This window comes from Necator americanus, chromosome IV (assembly GCF_031761385.1).
Source record: "Necator americanus strain Aroian chromosome IV, whole genome shotgun sequence".
Classification (NCBI taxonomy): domain Eukaryota; kingdom Metazoa; phylum Nematoda; class Chromadorea; order Rhabditida; family Ancylostomatidae; genus Necator; species Necator americanus.
The window spans coordinates 3,032,156-3,047,589 of NC_087374.1; the positions used below are offsets into that span (position 1 = coordinate 3,032,156).

Below are 15,434 nucleotides of genomic sequence, written 5' to 3' on the forward strand. Positions count from 1 at the left end.
CATAAACAAACATCCACACCTACATGTATACGTGTGCACACATATACACACACGTGCCCAGCCAGATACAAAATTGGTGTGCACACATTTATGTGCTGCGTCCGTTACTGTATTTATTCTGATGGTAACTGCTTCCTCGGCTTGTTTTCTTTGTTGGAATATCATCAAGACTGATGATCCTGGAGAAAAATGGTAATACTACCATAGCATAGCTTTAGAATTCTCATTGCGGTAGCAAGTGAACCACAACCTGCACTCGCTCCGTTTACTAGGATGGACTGCATTGAACCAGGACTTGTAATCTTTGAAAAATTCTGAATCTCGATATAAAATAAGTGACCTGTCTGGCGTTAATTAATCTGCTTGGGATGCGCCACCACGTTCACTTCAATTCAGAATCGTTTAAGGTTCACGAACGTGCAACTGGCCTATAGAATGACCTGTGGGAGCTAACCGATGTGTCAAGTCAGTGTTTTTATCCTCCCAAACAAGTCTGATACCAATTTATCGACTCCAGATAGACGAATGGCTTGGTTGACACCGAGGCGGTTTCGAACCATTGATCGATGCTGCCACAGCGGAATCTCTTGCCGACTGTGCTAATCCCGCTCTTTTAAGTCCCCAGATGCCCACTACAACTGAGTTGAAAGACTGTAAATAATTCCAATTAATTACAGGGACTGACACAATTTCACATGGGTGTAATTGTGTCATTCCCTATAATTAAGCTTGAAAACGAGGTAAACACTAAATCTCCAAGCAATTCGGATGAAGGAAATACTTGACAAGAAAGGCTGTGATAACTTCAGGAGCTAGAATTGGGACGATCCGGTGAACACTGACATTTACGGTCCGCAGGTAAGGATGACTAGCAACTTATCCAAAACCAATCACAAAAAATCCGGAACGGTTGGAGAGAAAAAGGTTTCCCTCGAGACCAAAACCTCGTACAATATGATATATGAAGGGCCCTTCACCAATCGCACTAAGAAGCTTCGAATTCCGTTCAGAACCTTAACACCGTCTCCTTCAGCACTTTATATATACATATTCACCATTTCGACATCACTCGACACTGAACGCTGACGCCGCGACGCTTCAGCTGTAGACGCTCGCCGCTCGCTCGCCCTACGTAGCAAAATCAATCGCTCGCTTCGCGTCGTGCGTGTGTGTGTTCATCTGCGGTATGGTTCTCGTTTCTTAACGCCCTCTTCGCTCATACGTTCTCTTCTCAGCGTTACGTCTGCGTTTCGTCGCTCATCGCACTGCTGCGGCGCGGGTCTTCCCGTCTTCTCTCGTGAATCAGGCGAGCAGCTCACATTGGGACGGGACGAGCGACGTGTTGCTTTTGTTGTTGTTGAAGGAATCATCGTCACCGTGTACTTTGTTATTTCATTGTTGCTTTATCAAATCTTTTCTGCTTTTTAATTGCAGTAATTGATTATTTGAAGATCTCTGGATGTTTACTAATAACCAACAGATACTCCTCTTCGGTGTGTATGTCAAGTGTTTCTTATTGATGGATAATTTCTTTGCCAATTATGTATTTCGATCTGTAGCTGAGCTCTTCCGCTTTGTTCTGCGTTATCTCTTGTTTCAGTATTACAAAATAATTTTTTTATCCTTTTCTTTCCTCTAACTACGTATTATCAGTGCTCGTAAAGAAGCTTCACTAATTTTAGTGTGTTGTAAATGAAGCTGTTTTATGAGTGGTGCAAATTATCGATTTTGAGGAAAATGTAGTTTGGGGCATAGATCATGGATCCTCTAAGACTGATGCTTAGGTGTTAGAGCCCCAATTGATTTAGCTATTTACTTCCAGAAATAAGGGCACCATTGGGTGTCCCTCCCCACATTTTCCTCTCCCGACATTTTACCCTCAATTTTTATATCTGTAGGTTCTTATTGTCCATCAGCTCGATAAATTGAGTATTTCTTGATTTTAGAGCTAAAATTTCCTTCACATACGCTTAACACACTATCGTAATATCCTTACCAATCAATTTTTCTTGGGGTTGCGGTGTTTTTGGTTGCCGTCAGTTCATAGTTTGGAAAACTGAACTATGAGAATTTAGTTCATTGGACGAATGGCATATCTACTGCACCGTTATTACTATTAGAATGAGATGTTGTTGTTCATCGTTTGTTTTCATTGAAGATTAAAGTTAACAAAACAACCTATTCAGTTCACATATCTCCAGTCTTCTCGAATTTCATACCTACTTCGCAAGATACTATTATGGTTACTCAATCTTCCTGTGGTAATAGTTAAACGTTGCTAAGGTGCGCCTCTCCCCTCCCGAAGCCTATTGTGCCTATTTTAGCATCACGCCAGTTTGAGCAGTGTGGTTTTCCTTTTTTAGGGCTATTCTGAATTAAGATATCGTCTATCCTTTTCGCTGAACTAATCACATTCAAAGTTCCGTAAGCTGCTCCATTTTGATTTTAAAAAGATTATGGGTAAAGTGTCGGGGGGAAGCACTCAGTGGCATCTTTAATTTCCGAAGCTCTATCTTACTTTTTTCTCTTTGTAACTTAAGTTTATATGTCATAGATCCTCTAAGACTAATGCTTAGGCCTTAGGACCGCGACTGATTTGACTATTTACTTCGAGAATTGAGGGCTCCACCGAGTGCCCCCCCCCCCCCCCCACCAGCGACACTTTACCTAAGATTATTCCTGTCCTGACTTTCCTGGAACTATGTGTTAGTTGAGTTATGTTTCTTTTTAATGTTGTTTTTCAATATTCCTTTTATTTAAAGCATTTGGCGCCTTTTTTTTGGACGCCGTGGTTTTTCTTTTTCCTTAGAGGGGAAAAGTGCTGCTCCTTAAAAACAACTAACAATGTATTCGTTGCTGATGGTTGATAGAAGGATCCATGTTATTCTCATTATTTGCTTAACTTATTGTCGACTATTTCTGAATACCAGTTTTAGTAATCATCTCGAATATCGATTTTCTCGACAAACAGGCAAACTTGCGTATCATTTAATGGTACGCAGTGTACTGTTTTAATGTGTAACTGCTGCCTCTGAGTTCTTTTTTCTTCGTCCTTTCCAGTGGTTTCATTCAGTGCGGATTCCGCTAATAGGAACTAAACGCTTAAAGATAGCACATAAAAAATATATCCGTTCGTGTTTTAGGGTTGCGCAGGTGGCGTTCTGCAGCTGTATGACCTTGTCAAAACGTCTTGAGGATCGTCTGCTGCATGACATCTTCAAAATACTGTGAGGTTCGTTTTCTTGTATAGCATACTTTGCCTTTGAGTAGGTAGCAGGTATTCTTGCCCATGATTTTCATAAAATAACACTGAGTTATACAGGGTACGCTTGTAAAACCGTAGAAAAGATAGAATTACTGTTTTGATCCGTGATAAATCCAAATGTTTTATGAATACGACCTGGTGTGATTCGCACGCTGGCTGATTCAAGAGTGTTTTATTCCTGTTTCACGGATGAGTAGCAATAACCACAGTCAGGTTCGTTACATTTTCCACTCACTGTTCTAAACTTTGCGGCTGTTATTTCGATGCTTTTTAGGTGCCATCGGTTGCCGTTTCTTCTTCGGGATCAGCGTCAGCTACAGCACTTTGTGGTCCGAATGGTTCTAACTCCAGTAACACTGCTGGCGAACGCAGCGACCGTAGCGGTAGCCGTTCCGGATCTCCACCATCTCAGTTCATGGGTCCCACAGCACCAAATCATGGCGTAGCTGCGCCGCATCAGAAGAATCTCGCAAGAGTTCAGGCAACTGCACCTCCTGGTAAATTGGATATATTCATTTTTGTCTTGGACTTTTTATTGCATCAGATATAGTGCAATTTCTTTATGGTTCGTATTTCCAACATTGTTCCAGTGGTAACGTGCTCTCCATCGTCATTGTCGACCCAGAGCGTTGCTCCTCAGATTGCCACAATCGGTGCAAGTGAACACACAGATAGTAGTGCAGAGGTGGGTTTATATATCGCGACAAAACTATTATTTCTTTTATGCCCCAAAGGAGTACGAGTTTGGCTGGGGTGAAGTATATCAACAGAAAAATTAATGAGCTTTCATGTCATTCTGTACTTAGACGACTTGGCAACACTAAAGATTAGTTGGAATAGCTTCTGGAACTTTCGCTCTTTCGAATTGGACTCATTTTCGCTTCATCGCAGGACAACAAGACCACCAGTGGGCTATCTCGAATATACGTTTGAGCTGGTCTAGACTTTTGATGTGCCCTATCTCAGTTATTCATGGGAAGTCCGAAAACTGAACTACCACCAGTGGAGATTACTAAACGAAAGACTAGTTTAAATATGTAAAAATTTTCTTCCGATAGAGTACTCCGAGTGAGATGATGATAGCTTAAACGTTAAAGGAGTAGGAACTTATAATGGGTTCTGGCTACTTTATTTTACCTTCTTTGATAAGTACGTCACCCTCTGAACTTTGTTGGGCAGAACTCCTAAGTTTTCATTTTCGCTTGCTTGAAATCATCAGTGTTTTTGAATAGAGTGGGCGCGTTTCGGTGGTTACCTTTTGTTAGTGAAGATTTTCGAAATCTATATGGAGGTGTAGCGAATACTCTTTCTTTTCTCTGCAGTTTCAGCATATACTGCTGCTTTTGTTTCTCAAGGAAAGGCAAAGCCTCCTATTGTCTTCTATTGATGTGCTCAATTTCATTATGCAACTCTCCACTGCGTGGCTCCTATTTACAACGTAAAAAGCAGCTGGTTCAGAATTGTGGATGTCGGAGTTTTCTATGTTTAGTCTTAATCTATAATTGGTCACCTTCGATTAATCATTGCAGTAAATTCAGAAAACCTTCCCTCCTGTTCGTTCCAGTGTCTCGAGTCTCGATGTGAAGCTGTTTAGACGTTCTTCTATTGAGACTAGCGTTTAATTAATCAGCAAGGCCTGTATGTAGCACTGATCCACTCTGCAGAACTTCACTAGTCCTTGAGAAAGGCATCGGCCTCTATTTTTCATAGATTCAATTGTTGACAGCCGGCTCTAGCTTCTCAGCTGTTCCAAGGATCTTTGTTCATTTGAATGCTCGTGCTGACACCGGCATGAACTTCTCTACCGTTGCATCTACTGAGGGACATTTCCCTCCTAGTGTGCGGCGGTCTCCAGAATCCGATGTCGTCGTACATGATCGTGTTGCATTATTAATTCTGATGCAAACGTGCAAAAGTACAGACAGTATATGCAGATTACCATCTATATTCCAACAGCTTCGACGAACCTGGAATCTGTCCCTCCTGACGCTACCGTATCTTATAAAAGTCAGGAGTAGCTTTCCTTCTTGTATTATCGTGTTGATCAGAGAAATTTAGAGTTAACTTTGTTATGCTCCAGCCATATAAGGAGGAAACGACTCCACGGCTCCTCCCGGAAACAGAATTGGACGTCACGTCACCTTTGTTAGTCCCCATCGAACAGCAGGGTGTAAGAAAAGACGTTTTTCACCCACACTCAAACTTGTTAGCCTAGCACTTCGTTACCATGAAAAGGAGAAGGAAAACTTTGTAACCACATAATGGTAGTCGTTAGTTTCCCTCGCGTATCCTTGTGCTCTGGTATTCCATATTTCTTATTGTGTGCTCCTCCTATTTGTTCCTCCTTTTTCCATTTCGGTCCATTCCCGGGGAAAATTTCGGGAAATCGAGAATCTTTAGTGCTTTTTTGAACATCAATACCATCTTTTCTAGTTTTAAGTTGATTGTAAAGTCGAAGTTGACTAGTCCTGTGATGGGCGGCATTACAAAGACGAGAACAACCATTTCCAGATTTACAATGTTCTTGAATTTCACCTAAGTTTTTAGGTTCTCTCGGTTTTTGAATGTCCCGTTTGTTTGGAATACATGCTACCACCATATCTACAGTGTCAAGCTGGTCACTTAGTTTGTGGCAACTGTCGCCCAAAATTACAATGTTGCCCGACTTGCAGAGGACCAACACGTTAGTTTTTTTCTTTTTTCAATTGCTATCGGTATTACACGATAAAATCCTAGTTTTTCTTTTCTTTCAGCTAGCGTACGCAATCTTGGCCTCGAAAAAATTGCTAATACTGTCCGTTTTCCGTGTAAATTCGCATCATCTGGCTGTCCTCTTTTCTTCTATCATTTCGATAAAGTTGAACATGAGGAAGCATGTGAATGTCGGTGGGTTCTTTCTCCTCCTTTCATTGATTTCACCATTTCCATGTGTCAGTATGCGTTTTCTTAATTTCCCATTTTCTTTAGTCCCTACAGTTGCCCTTGTCCTGGCGCTGCTTGTAAGTGGCAGGGAGCGTTGAACGATGTTATGGATCATCTCAAGAAAGTGCATAAAAGCATTACGACTCTGCAAGGTACAACTTTTTAGTTTTTCTCCCTTAACTTTTTCTTTTGTCTTCGTGGTAACTGCCCCTCCACGATCAAATCTGTTCTTTTTAGGTGAAGACATCGTATTTCTCGCAACAGATATAAATTTGCCTGGTGCTGTAGACTGGGTCATGATGCAAAGTTGTTTTGGTTACAACTTTATGCTTGTTCTAGGTAACTTATCCGTTTTGAGCATTCCAAGAGTCATTAAGGTAACCATTAGCAAATTCTTCCCATATTCAGAGAAACAAGAAAAATTCGATCATGGACAGCAGGTTTTCTACGCTGTTGTGCAACTTATCGGTGCGAAGAAAGAGGCCGACAATTTTATGTATCGGTGAGCGACTTTTTCGATACAAAATGTTTGTATTTCTCTATGATTCTTCGTATCTAATACGAAACCCAATTTCTTTCCTAGATTAGATTTCATCTTCTTTTTTTCTTCACAAACACTTAAGTAATATGATTCCCGGCAGTTATAAAGTGATTAAAGGTGATTGACTTCTTGTGTGAGCATTGTTGCTGTATATGTTTGTTTTTTTTCTTGGCGTCGAAGACATACCCGGATGTTCATCTGTCGTGTGCATTTGCGGTCCATTGAATTTGGGGTCAATAGGAGGAAATGTCAGCAAATGTTTGAATTTGAAGCCACTACTAAGGCATTTGAAGTGCAACTGCTATTCAGTGCTTGGGCAGACTATCCTCATGTTTCTCGCAAGCCTTTAAATCGTTTCCATCCGTTTAAACGGATGGAATTGAAAGACGGGAAATACAAGAGATTTCCCCCTTTTGCGGTGCTGCCAGAATTTCCTTCTACCTGTAGTTGGGAAGACCTTGCAAATGCATCAGTGCTGTAGAATGATGATATTACGGAGATGAAGTAGACAGCAGCTTTGTTTGCTGATTATATACTAGATTTCTGCATGAGTCATATTTCATGTTGTTTTGTTGTTGTTTTCTCCCACGTCCAACAATATTGATTTTTGTTTTTGGGAAGGGAGTTCCCGTGACGCATTTGCTTGCACGCGAGAGTGTGGCGCCTTCGTCATTCTGAGTTTTCCGATCATGTTTTCGTCATCTATGTCCTCCTTAAACATCAGTCCTCGGACAACAAACTTGTAAAAGAACTTCTTGCTGCGAATCAACTCCTGCAACTTTTCATAATATGCATTCACTTTGGTTTCATCAGCCGCTTAAGTTTGTAAGTGGTAGTTGTTGATGATGTTTGTTGACTGACACAAAAGGTGGAGATGAGGATGGCCAGACGACGTCATGTGAGTTAGCGGGAATCTACCCAGTTGAGCAACACATACACACAAAGAGCAAAGCCGTCACATTCCTACATTTTGTGACGGGACTTTTTTTTTTCGCAAACGACGACTACATGTACCATTATCAGTCATCGCATGTCAGTCCTTCTGCTTCTGGATTCCAGCGTTGCAGTAATGTGGAATTTTACTATCCGAGGCCAAATCTCCGGTTTCCGAAATAATCTGCGTGCTGGCTAGTTTTGAATGTGTCTCCCATGTGAATGGTTCAAAATCGAAGACATTATGTGCAACCGGATTTTTCACCAATCCGCACTGGAGAGGCAGTGTGGAATTTTTCTCGCAGTTATTCACTCTTACTAACCTTCCGATTTTGAATGAAATTGGAAAAGTCGAACTCCTTCTCCTTGGTAGACGATGAACCTCCCCTGTGCGTGGAACCTCCCATGGATTGCTTTGAATTCTAGTAAAACTATCTTGTTTTGTACTTTTACTAAAAGTTTTAAAGCTTACAGTGCATTTATAGATATTAAGAAATTCCTTCATATCTGTAAAACTGTTAGTTTTTCTGTATTTAAAGAAGAAGAGAAGAAAATAGAACCTCGTTAGGTGAAACTGAGAGGTTTGAGCTTAACCCAAGCTCTCGTGAATTATTTAACTTTTAGCTAAGTAGTTCTTAACTGATGGTGTCCTGCGGTTTACTATATCCCCGCATTTTCACAATCTTATAGATTTTCCATTTTTTTCTTATTGTAGTTTGGAGTTATCTACACATCGTCGTCGGCTGTGCTGGGAAGCAACTCCACGGTCAATCCACGAAGGTGTTGCACACGCGATTCAGTTGTCTGATTGTTTAGCGTTCGACACACCGACTGCTCAGCTGTTTGCAGGTACTTTTTTTTACGGTTGCTTAAAATTATGCTTAATCTAACCACCTTTCTCTTTCAGAGAATGGAAATCTTGGGATTAACGTTACCATTAGCATGGTTGGTCCTTTTAATTTTTCAATGTTCATAAATTTCTAGCAGATTTGGATCTCAGTTTGCTGTTTTTCTTGGTTTATACGCATATTTCAGGTTTAAAGATTTGAAGTAACGTATGGTAACTTCATGATCTGACAGTCTGGTACCGTATGTGCTGGGTTATCTTTTTCACACGCCAGAAATGGTTTTGTAAACTTTGTAAATTCAGACTTGTTTTTCCTTCTGCATACTCATTTCAAATATTACTATTTCTGTTTTAAGAGATACTATGCTGTTGTCTACATTGAGCATCCAGTTTAAATTATAGCGCTTTTTCTTGTCTGTTATATATGTGTAGATTACGTTGATGGTGAGGTTCTTTGTTCTACCCTGTGTTCAACTTTCATCATTTGGCGATGTACTGTACTACGGTTGGCTTCATGGCAGCGACAAGCACCTCTCGATTAGTGCCGATGTTTGCACTTTTGAAACTGAAATTCTTCTGTCGTTGCTTAGCTTGTTACATTATTGGGACAGTCGTACACTTTTGATGTGACTGAAGTAGCGTCATTTTTGCGGGTACTAGTAGAAAAGCAGTAGTTTTTTGCCGAGTCCAACCTCGCAAGGTAATTCAACATCACATTAAACAATTGCCTGAATCACAGTAACTTCTAACATCATTGTAGCTTCGGCAAATGCTTCGTTCTCACTGGATTTCACCGTTTATGACTTTTTTTTCTTTGTTTTGACTCCTGATTTTGATGATTTTAAGATCAAACCATTTGTGATAACTGATGTAGTAATGAGTCATTATATCTTCCAATAGAGCATTTTTATTTGAATAGAGTATTGTTACAGATTTGTAATCATTGTTGATAGAGAGTGTGTGTTTCCTTACTCTTATGGTCTGTGAACAATGTTATCGAAAAAAGCGATTGAGTTCCATTTTTATTATCCTGACTTGAGATACCCTGAAGAAATACTAACTTAAGAAATGCAACTATTCCCGCCCAGAAAACAATCGCGACTAATCATCTAAAGTGCAGGGAGTCCTCTCGAAGTATGCCTGATGTAATCTTCGTAATAGCCGCGAATAGGGAACCATAATGTGTCTCACTGAAAGACAATGGTTTAAGAGGGAGTGAGATTTTCATTGTTTTATATATGTATTAATTAGTACTGTGATTTGACGACTGAGTTCCTAACATTTTGAAGCTCTAAGGTGTACTACAGTTAGCGAGCCTTCCATTTATAGGAATACTCTAACGAAAGAGAACTGCGGAGTATGTATAATAGGGTCAAAAGGAAATGAAGCACGGTGCAGTTGCGCAAGAGGCTGCGCTAGTGCAGTCGAGCATAACCAAGGCGATGGAGCGTAACGGTTAGAATCGCGAATAGAATGTTACCCACCACCCATCGTTTCAATTCGGGATGGTCCCACCTCGATTTCAACCGCCATCTCCACCACGTCGCTTCGAGCGTAGCTACGTGCGCAACTGCACCGTGCCTCATGTCGTTTTGACTCGACTATACAGTTGTCGACGACCGAGCTCATGTGAGGTCCGCTGCAGATTGGTTCCACGGTAACCGACAGAAAAATAGCGTTGAGGCTAACATAAGACGGTTTTACTACGACTATGACTGAAGTAATAGTTCGTAATCACATGAAAAAAGAAAATAGTAGAAAAAAATAAAGGAGAAAGACCGGGAATAGCTTGGTGGATTGGCATCCAGCCTCCGTTACGAAACAAAGTACAACGAATCGTAAGCTTCTAACTACTTCAAACGTTTACAGGCATGAGAGGATTTACAGTAGATCATTGAGCAATACCTATTATAATGAGAACAAGTTATATTTGAATAATTACATGGAAGAAGCTTTCTATTTGGAAATCAGATGACTTAAACTTTCGACAAATAGAAAATCTACATTAAAGGCATCACTCCACGAATCTGAGGTGGTACGGATTTCAGGTGGAGTATTCTTATAAGGAATAGTAGATTATGGAGAGAAAAGTGATTCCGTCCATTTCTTCGTAATTGCCGCAAAAAACGGCCCCGAAGGGAGTTCGACTGGAGCTTTTTGCGGCGCCGCATCTTCTAGGCTGTTTTTTTACGGCAATTAGGAAGAAATGGACGTAATCACCCTCCTCTCCATAATCTAATATCCCTTATGAGGATACTCCATTTAAAATCTGCTCCACCTCAGATTCGTGGGGTGATGCCTTTAAGAGGTTCCAATTGAGGTGCAAAAAGTTAGGATGTTGTGAAGTTTTCGTCTTCCAAGCCGTCATAACTTGCCTTTAAAAATAGTTTTAGCGAGTTTTTTTTTGAGACGGTGGGTGTCCAAATGAGACCGACGAGGTGAACAAACCACGAAACTATCTGGCTAGAGGGATGTTAGCTGGTTAGTCATGAGGCTCCGGCCCCGAATGACGGTTAGGGGTTAGCCCGCTAACCGCCATCCGGGGACGCAGCGAAGTATGGGGTTTAAAAGTTATTGCACGACCCAATAAATGAAGAGTCTTCTGACTCCAGAGTTTGGTGCATTCTTCTCCACTGTCGCGTACAGGATCGCACTTCACCATTTCTCGGTAGAATTAATTCTGAACATCTGAAATACCCACCGTGTTCCCTTATAAAAGTCCTTATAAACAAATTAACGAGGTTTTTCATCGTTATCTGTCGGTATGCAAGGTCCCTGGGCAATGTGAGCGAAAATTTTCGAGCTGTTGCATAAGAACAGAGATCCACATGACAACTATCACCCAATTTGATTGTATGCTGTCTGTCATCTACAAGCTCTTCACAAGAGTAATTCTAAACAGGATGGAAAGAACAATAGATGAAGGAGAGCCATGCACGACTGACCACATACACAGTGTTTCAAAACTCATAGAAGCATCGCGAGAGTACAAGATGCTATGTCTCTCCTTTGTCGACTTAAAGGATGCGTTTGACTCAGTTGAAGCGAAAGCGGTCATGGAGGCTTCGGACAACCAGGGTGTCCCTACTCAGTGCATAAAGGTCTTTCGTGAGCTACATAGCAACTTGACGACCAAAATTTCGGACGTGATACGGTGGAAACAAGATCTTCTGTAGAGTCAATAACGACGTGCGCTTTTGGGCAGCTCTTCAGGAGAGAGAAAGTAGTAGGTGACAACCCTACTGCATAAATCACCACTTATTGTCCTATTAGCAGCTGTATCGGGTGTTGTGAAAGCCCGTACGATCTCAGAGGTGGACCCCATGGGACACAGGAGTGTATGTAGGAAGCAGCTTCAGAGTAGGGACGGCTGCTGCCGCCCCCGTGAAACCTCATAGGTGTGAAAAATCAATCAGAACGAGACCATTGAATTATAAAAATATGGGTTTCCGTTCCGACTGAAGCATCAATGGCTTTTAAACAGTCGGTTGAGAGATTCTTCTTCTGCAGGACGTCAAACCTAGCAGTGCTCCTCCTTGTAACGATATCATGGTCTTGTGAGGAGAGCTGCATATGGCAAATGCAAACTTCTGCTGAAATGAAGCTAGCGTTGACGTAACGCAAGTCCATATCGAAGAAATCAAGGGATATCATCTCATTCAGTAGTTTTAGCTCCAGGGATTTCATACATCCACTCCACGCACAGTCTCATTTTGCCTCTGTTGCTAAACACATGTGATCAAGACTGGGATTAGCAAGATGATCCTCATAAAACTAAAATTTCTAAATTTTTTTTTTAAGCAAGGGTTTTTTTTTTGCGTATGTCTTCTCGCAGCTCCCTAATTCCATGGTTTTCGAGTTCGTCGAGTCTTCTATTCGATTAACCTTTTTCATTTCTGCACTTTGTTATTCTCTTTATTTCCGTTTTTTTCCTTGTGCGTTTCTATTGTGATTTGTCCGGCTATGACAATATTTGCACGGCGTTGTTATTGTTATTCCTCAAAGAATTGTTGTTCCTACAACTAATATGACATTTAATTAATGTTCCATGGTACTTTTTTCGAAAAAGTACATTTTTTCGTGGATATATTTGCAAAGATTGCTTAGAATTTGTTGTTAACTGTTCACTGATGACATTTTCGAGTGTTTCTGAGGATGATATCGAATTAAACAATAAAATATCGATAGTTCTACGGATAGAACAGTTCTAGATAACTTTGCGATTGAATGATGGAACCGAAACGTTGAAGAAGCCCGTGATTTGGAAAGATACGGTGCTCTCAGGCAAATTCTTTCATGATAGAATGACTATTTCAGTAGCAGTAGCGTAATGAGCATAGAGAAGACCACACGTCGTCGCTACGGTAGCCGCTAACCCTTAAGTTTCGGCGCCGTCGTCAAGAGATCAAATTATTTCCTCAAAATTCTAAATTTATTATTAAATTATTGCTGCACTGTATATATGCGAATGTATTTATGAACAATGAAAATTTATTATCATTATAATATCTTTCAGTTTAAAGTAGTAAATTGACCGTAACCGCAAAACGTTGGTGATAGACGACTACACGAAGCAAAATTTGTTCTGATAGTGCTGTTGACAGTGATTTTCCCCCGTAAGCTGAGCTCTTTTTCTGGAAAATGTGCGACGACCAGAGATCATTTTGGACAATGATGGTCGTCATCGAAGTTTGTGCAGTATTATGGCAATTACTGCACAATTTTGATACTGCTATGCTCTTATTTTTGAAAACGATGAATTTTGCAATCCAGACTCCATCGATTATTTCTCTTAACATATGTATATCGCTTGACCAAAAGAGCACTTCTTCCAGTTACTGCATCAGGTCACTAATGGACATCTCCTACTGATAGCATCACTTTTAAAATATTTTTAATGTTTTATCTGAGCGAATATAAACACATCTCACGTTCCTGAATAAAGTAGGAAAATTTCTTTAGAGATTGACTCGTGGACAACCTTAGGTATGTGGTATGCTTCCTTGTGACACATACTTAAAGCTGACCTTGTTGTAAACATGGAGTGGTAAAGAATAGAAAAGATAAAGTGCCTGGAGTCGATCAATCCCTCTGCGATGTGCCAGTGTGTTCTACATCAATTCCGAATTATGAGTTATTTTCTGAATTATGGAAATTTTATGGACGCGTACGCAGCCCGTATAATGTCTGTAGAGCTTAACCGCTGTATAAATAGAACGCACTTGCCCAGCAACCCACGACAGGTCTGATATCACTCGGATAAAGTGGATAAAATGTCCGGCGCCAATCAATCCGCTTGGAATGCGCCACCACCTTCACTTCAATTCAGAGTTGTTTGAGGTTAACGAAAGTGTAACTGACCTATACAATGACTTGCAGGGTTAGCCAATGAGTTAAGTCAGTGTTTTTATCCTCCCAGATAAGTCTGGTACCAATTTATCGATCCCGGAGAGATGAAAGGCTTGGTGAGCGCTAGAGCGGATTCGAACCTCCGATTGATCGTGGAGTCGCATCTGAAGCCCTTACCGACTGCGCTACACCCGCCCTGCTTTAGATCTTTAGATATCCTTAATCGGGACAAAAAAACCGACTAGTCTTCCATAATGTCAAATCGCCGATAGCGCCTACGCACTTTGATTCCTGCGCTCCCTCACTCCAATGTATTGTTATTCACTACATATTCACTACATATATATTGTCACTATATATTTGGGTTTTCTAGACGGAACGCTCATCTCACATTTTCTGGATGAACAGGGTTTTCATTTTTTTTCATCATTTTCTGGATGAACAGATGAGAGAACGGATAGGGATTTTTCTTTTTTTTTTACATATTTCGGTAGATCTATTTCGGTAACCATCCTGGCGCTGGTGACAAGTGGGAATTCCTGAGAATTCTAGAGAGACCGGTGAGAATTTCTTTATCTAGCGAAAAGTGTGTCTGTCACTGTCAAACTTCCCCAAAATTCCTGCCTTCTTGTATTTTCCAGCACTCCTTGAAATGTTCAAGAGACAAAATTTGAACAACTCTTGAACTTGTTAACAAGATTTACCAGCGTAAGCTCATTGCCGGTGCATCGGCTTTCGTAGCTTTCAGAAGGATGATTGAATGAAGTGTACAGAAAGAGGTGGAGGCAGTTTTCTCATTCTGCATCTAATGAAACGCGTTATTTTTTGAGAGAATTAAAAGAAAAATAAAGATTCTTTTTTCAAGAATAAAAAAAAAGAACGCCAATAACTACGTACATCTTTAAAATTTACCGTAATTTCCCAAGATGACCATTTCGATAAAGAGTTGGAAATATACTGAAGTAGATAAGCTGCAACTGCAAAATTGAGGTCATATAAGGCGTGAAAATGGGATATCCGCTGAAGTAAGGACGATGCACTTGTGATTAACGTTAGGAAATTATTATGCACATAAATAATAGCTTCATGACCAAAAAATATATTGTTTGGCATTTTAATTAACTGATGCTGATGACTGCCGTAATTAAACAAGTGTTCATCATTTCATTTGAGTCAAAATTCTAACTACGCCGGCAGGGAAAACTTATGGATGAGTTGGGTAACGTAGCATAACGTACGTATTAACAATTCAGTGGAAATGAATGAAAGCCCTTAATTAAAATGGAGTATGCTGCCAGAAGTCCATCGGCCGTCCATAGAAAACTGGATGTCACATGATGCGGTGAGGTCAGCGTGACTATACCGCTACTATACAGTACGGCGCCGAACCACAAGAACTCCTTATTAACCTCGTGGGCATGGGACCACGTTCCAGTTTCATGTTTTGTTGTCCGTGGTGATCACAGACCTATTAAAAACCAAGTTCAGGTTTTGTAATGTCCAGGGGACCATCATGAATCGCGATGACTTCCGCGTAAATATTGTTTTTGAAAAAAAAATAAAATAATAAATAAAGT

The 15,434-nt window shown here is 40.6% G+C and overlaps 3 protein-coding genes across 3 annotated transcripts; 2 read left to right on the forward strand and 1 right to left on the reverse strand.

The window, feature by feature from the left end:
* Nucleotides 1-3,454: 3,454 nt before the first annotated feature.
* RB195_000252 (uncharacterized protein) lies at nt 3,455-8,702 on the forward strand (the record flags this gene model as incomplete). Its single annotated transcript, XM_064196491.1, has 11 exons — nt 3,455-3,478; nt 3,540-3,762; nt 3,856-3,950; nt 5,813-5,948; nt 6,019-6,151; nt 6,233-6,339; nt 6,425-6,526; nt 6,596-6,689; nt 8,377-8,510; nt 8,569-8,606; nt 8,697-8,702. The coding sequence occupies 11 exons, from the start codon at nt 3,455-3,457 to the stop codon at nt 8,700-8,702; spliced, it is 1,092 nt and encodes a 363-aa protein (XP_064052372.1).
* Nucleotides 8,703-9,609: 907 nt separating this feature from the next.
* On the reverse strand, nt 9,610-10,137 carry RB195_000253 (uncharacterized protein; the record flags this gene model as incomplete). Its single annotated transcript, XM_064196492.1, has 2 exons — nt 9,610-9,698; nt 9,993-10,137. The coding sequence occupies 2 exons, from the start codon at nt 10,135-10,137 to the stop codon at nt 9,610-9,612; spliced, it is 234 nt and encodes a 77-aa protein (XP_064052373.1).
* Nucleotides 10,138-11,411: 1,274 nt separating this feature from the next.
* On the forward strand, nt 11,412-11,684 carry RB195_000254 (uncharacterized protein; the record flags this gene model as incomplete). The annotated part of the gene is made up of 1 exon (XM_064196493.1): nt 11,412-11,684. The coding sequence occupies one exon, from the start codon at nt 11,412-11,414 to the stop codon at nt 11,682-11,684; it is 273 nt and encodes a 90-aa protein (XP_064052374.1).
* Nucleotides 11,685-15,434: the final 3,750 nt, after the last annotated feature.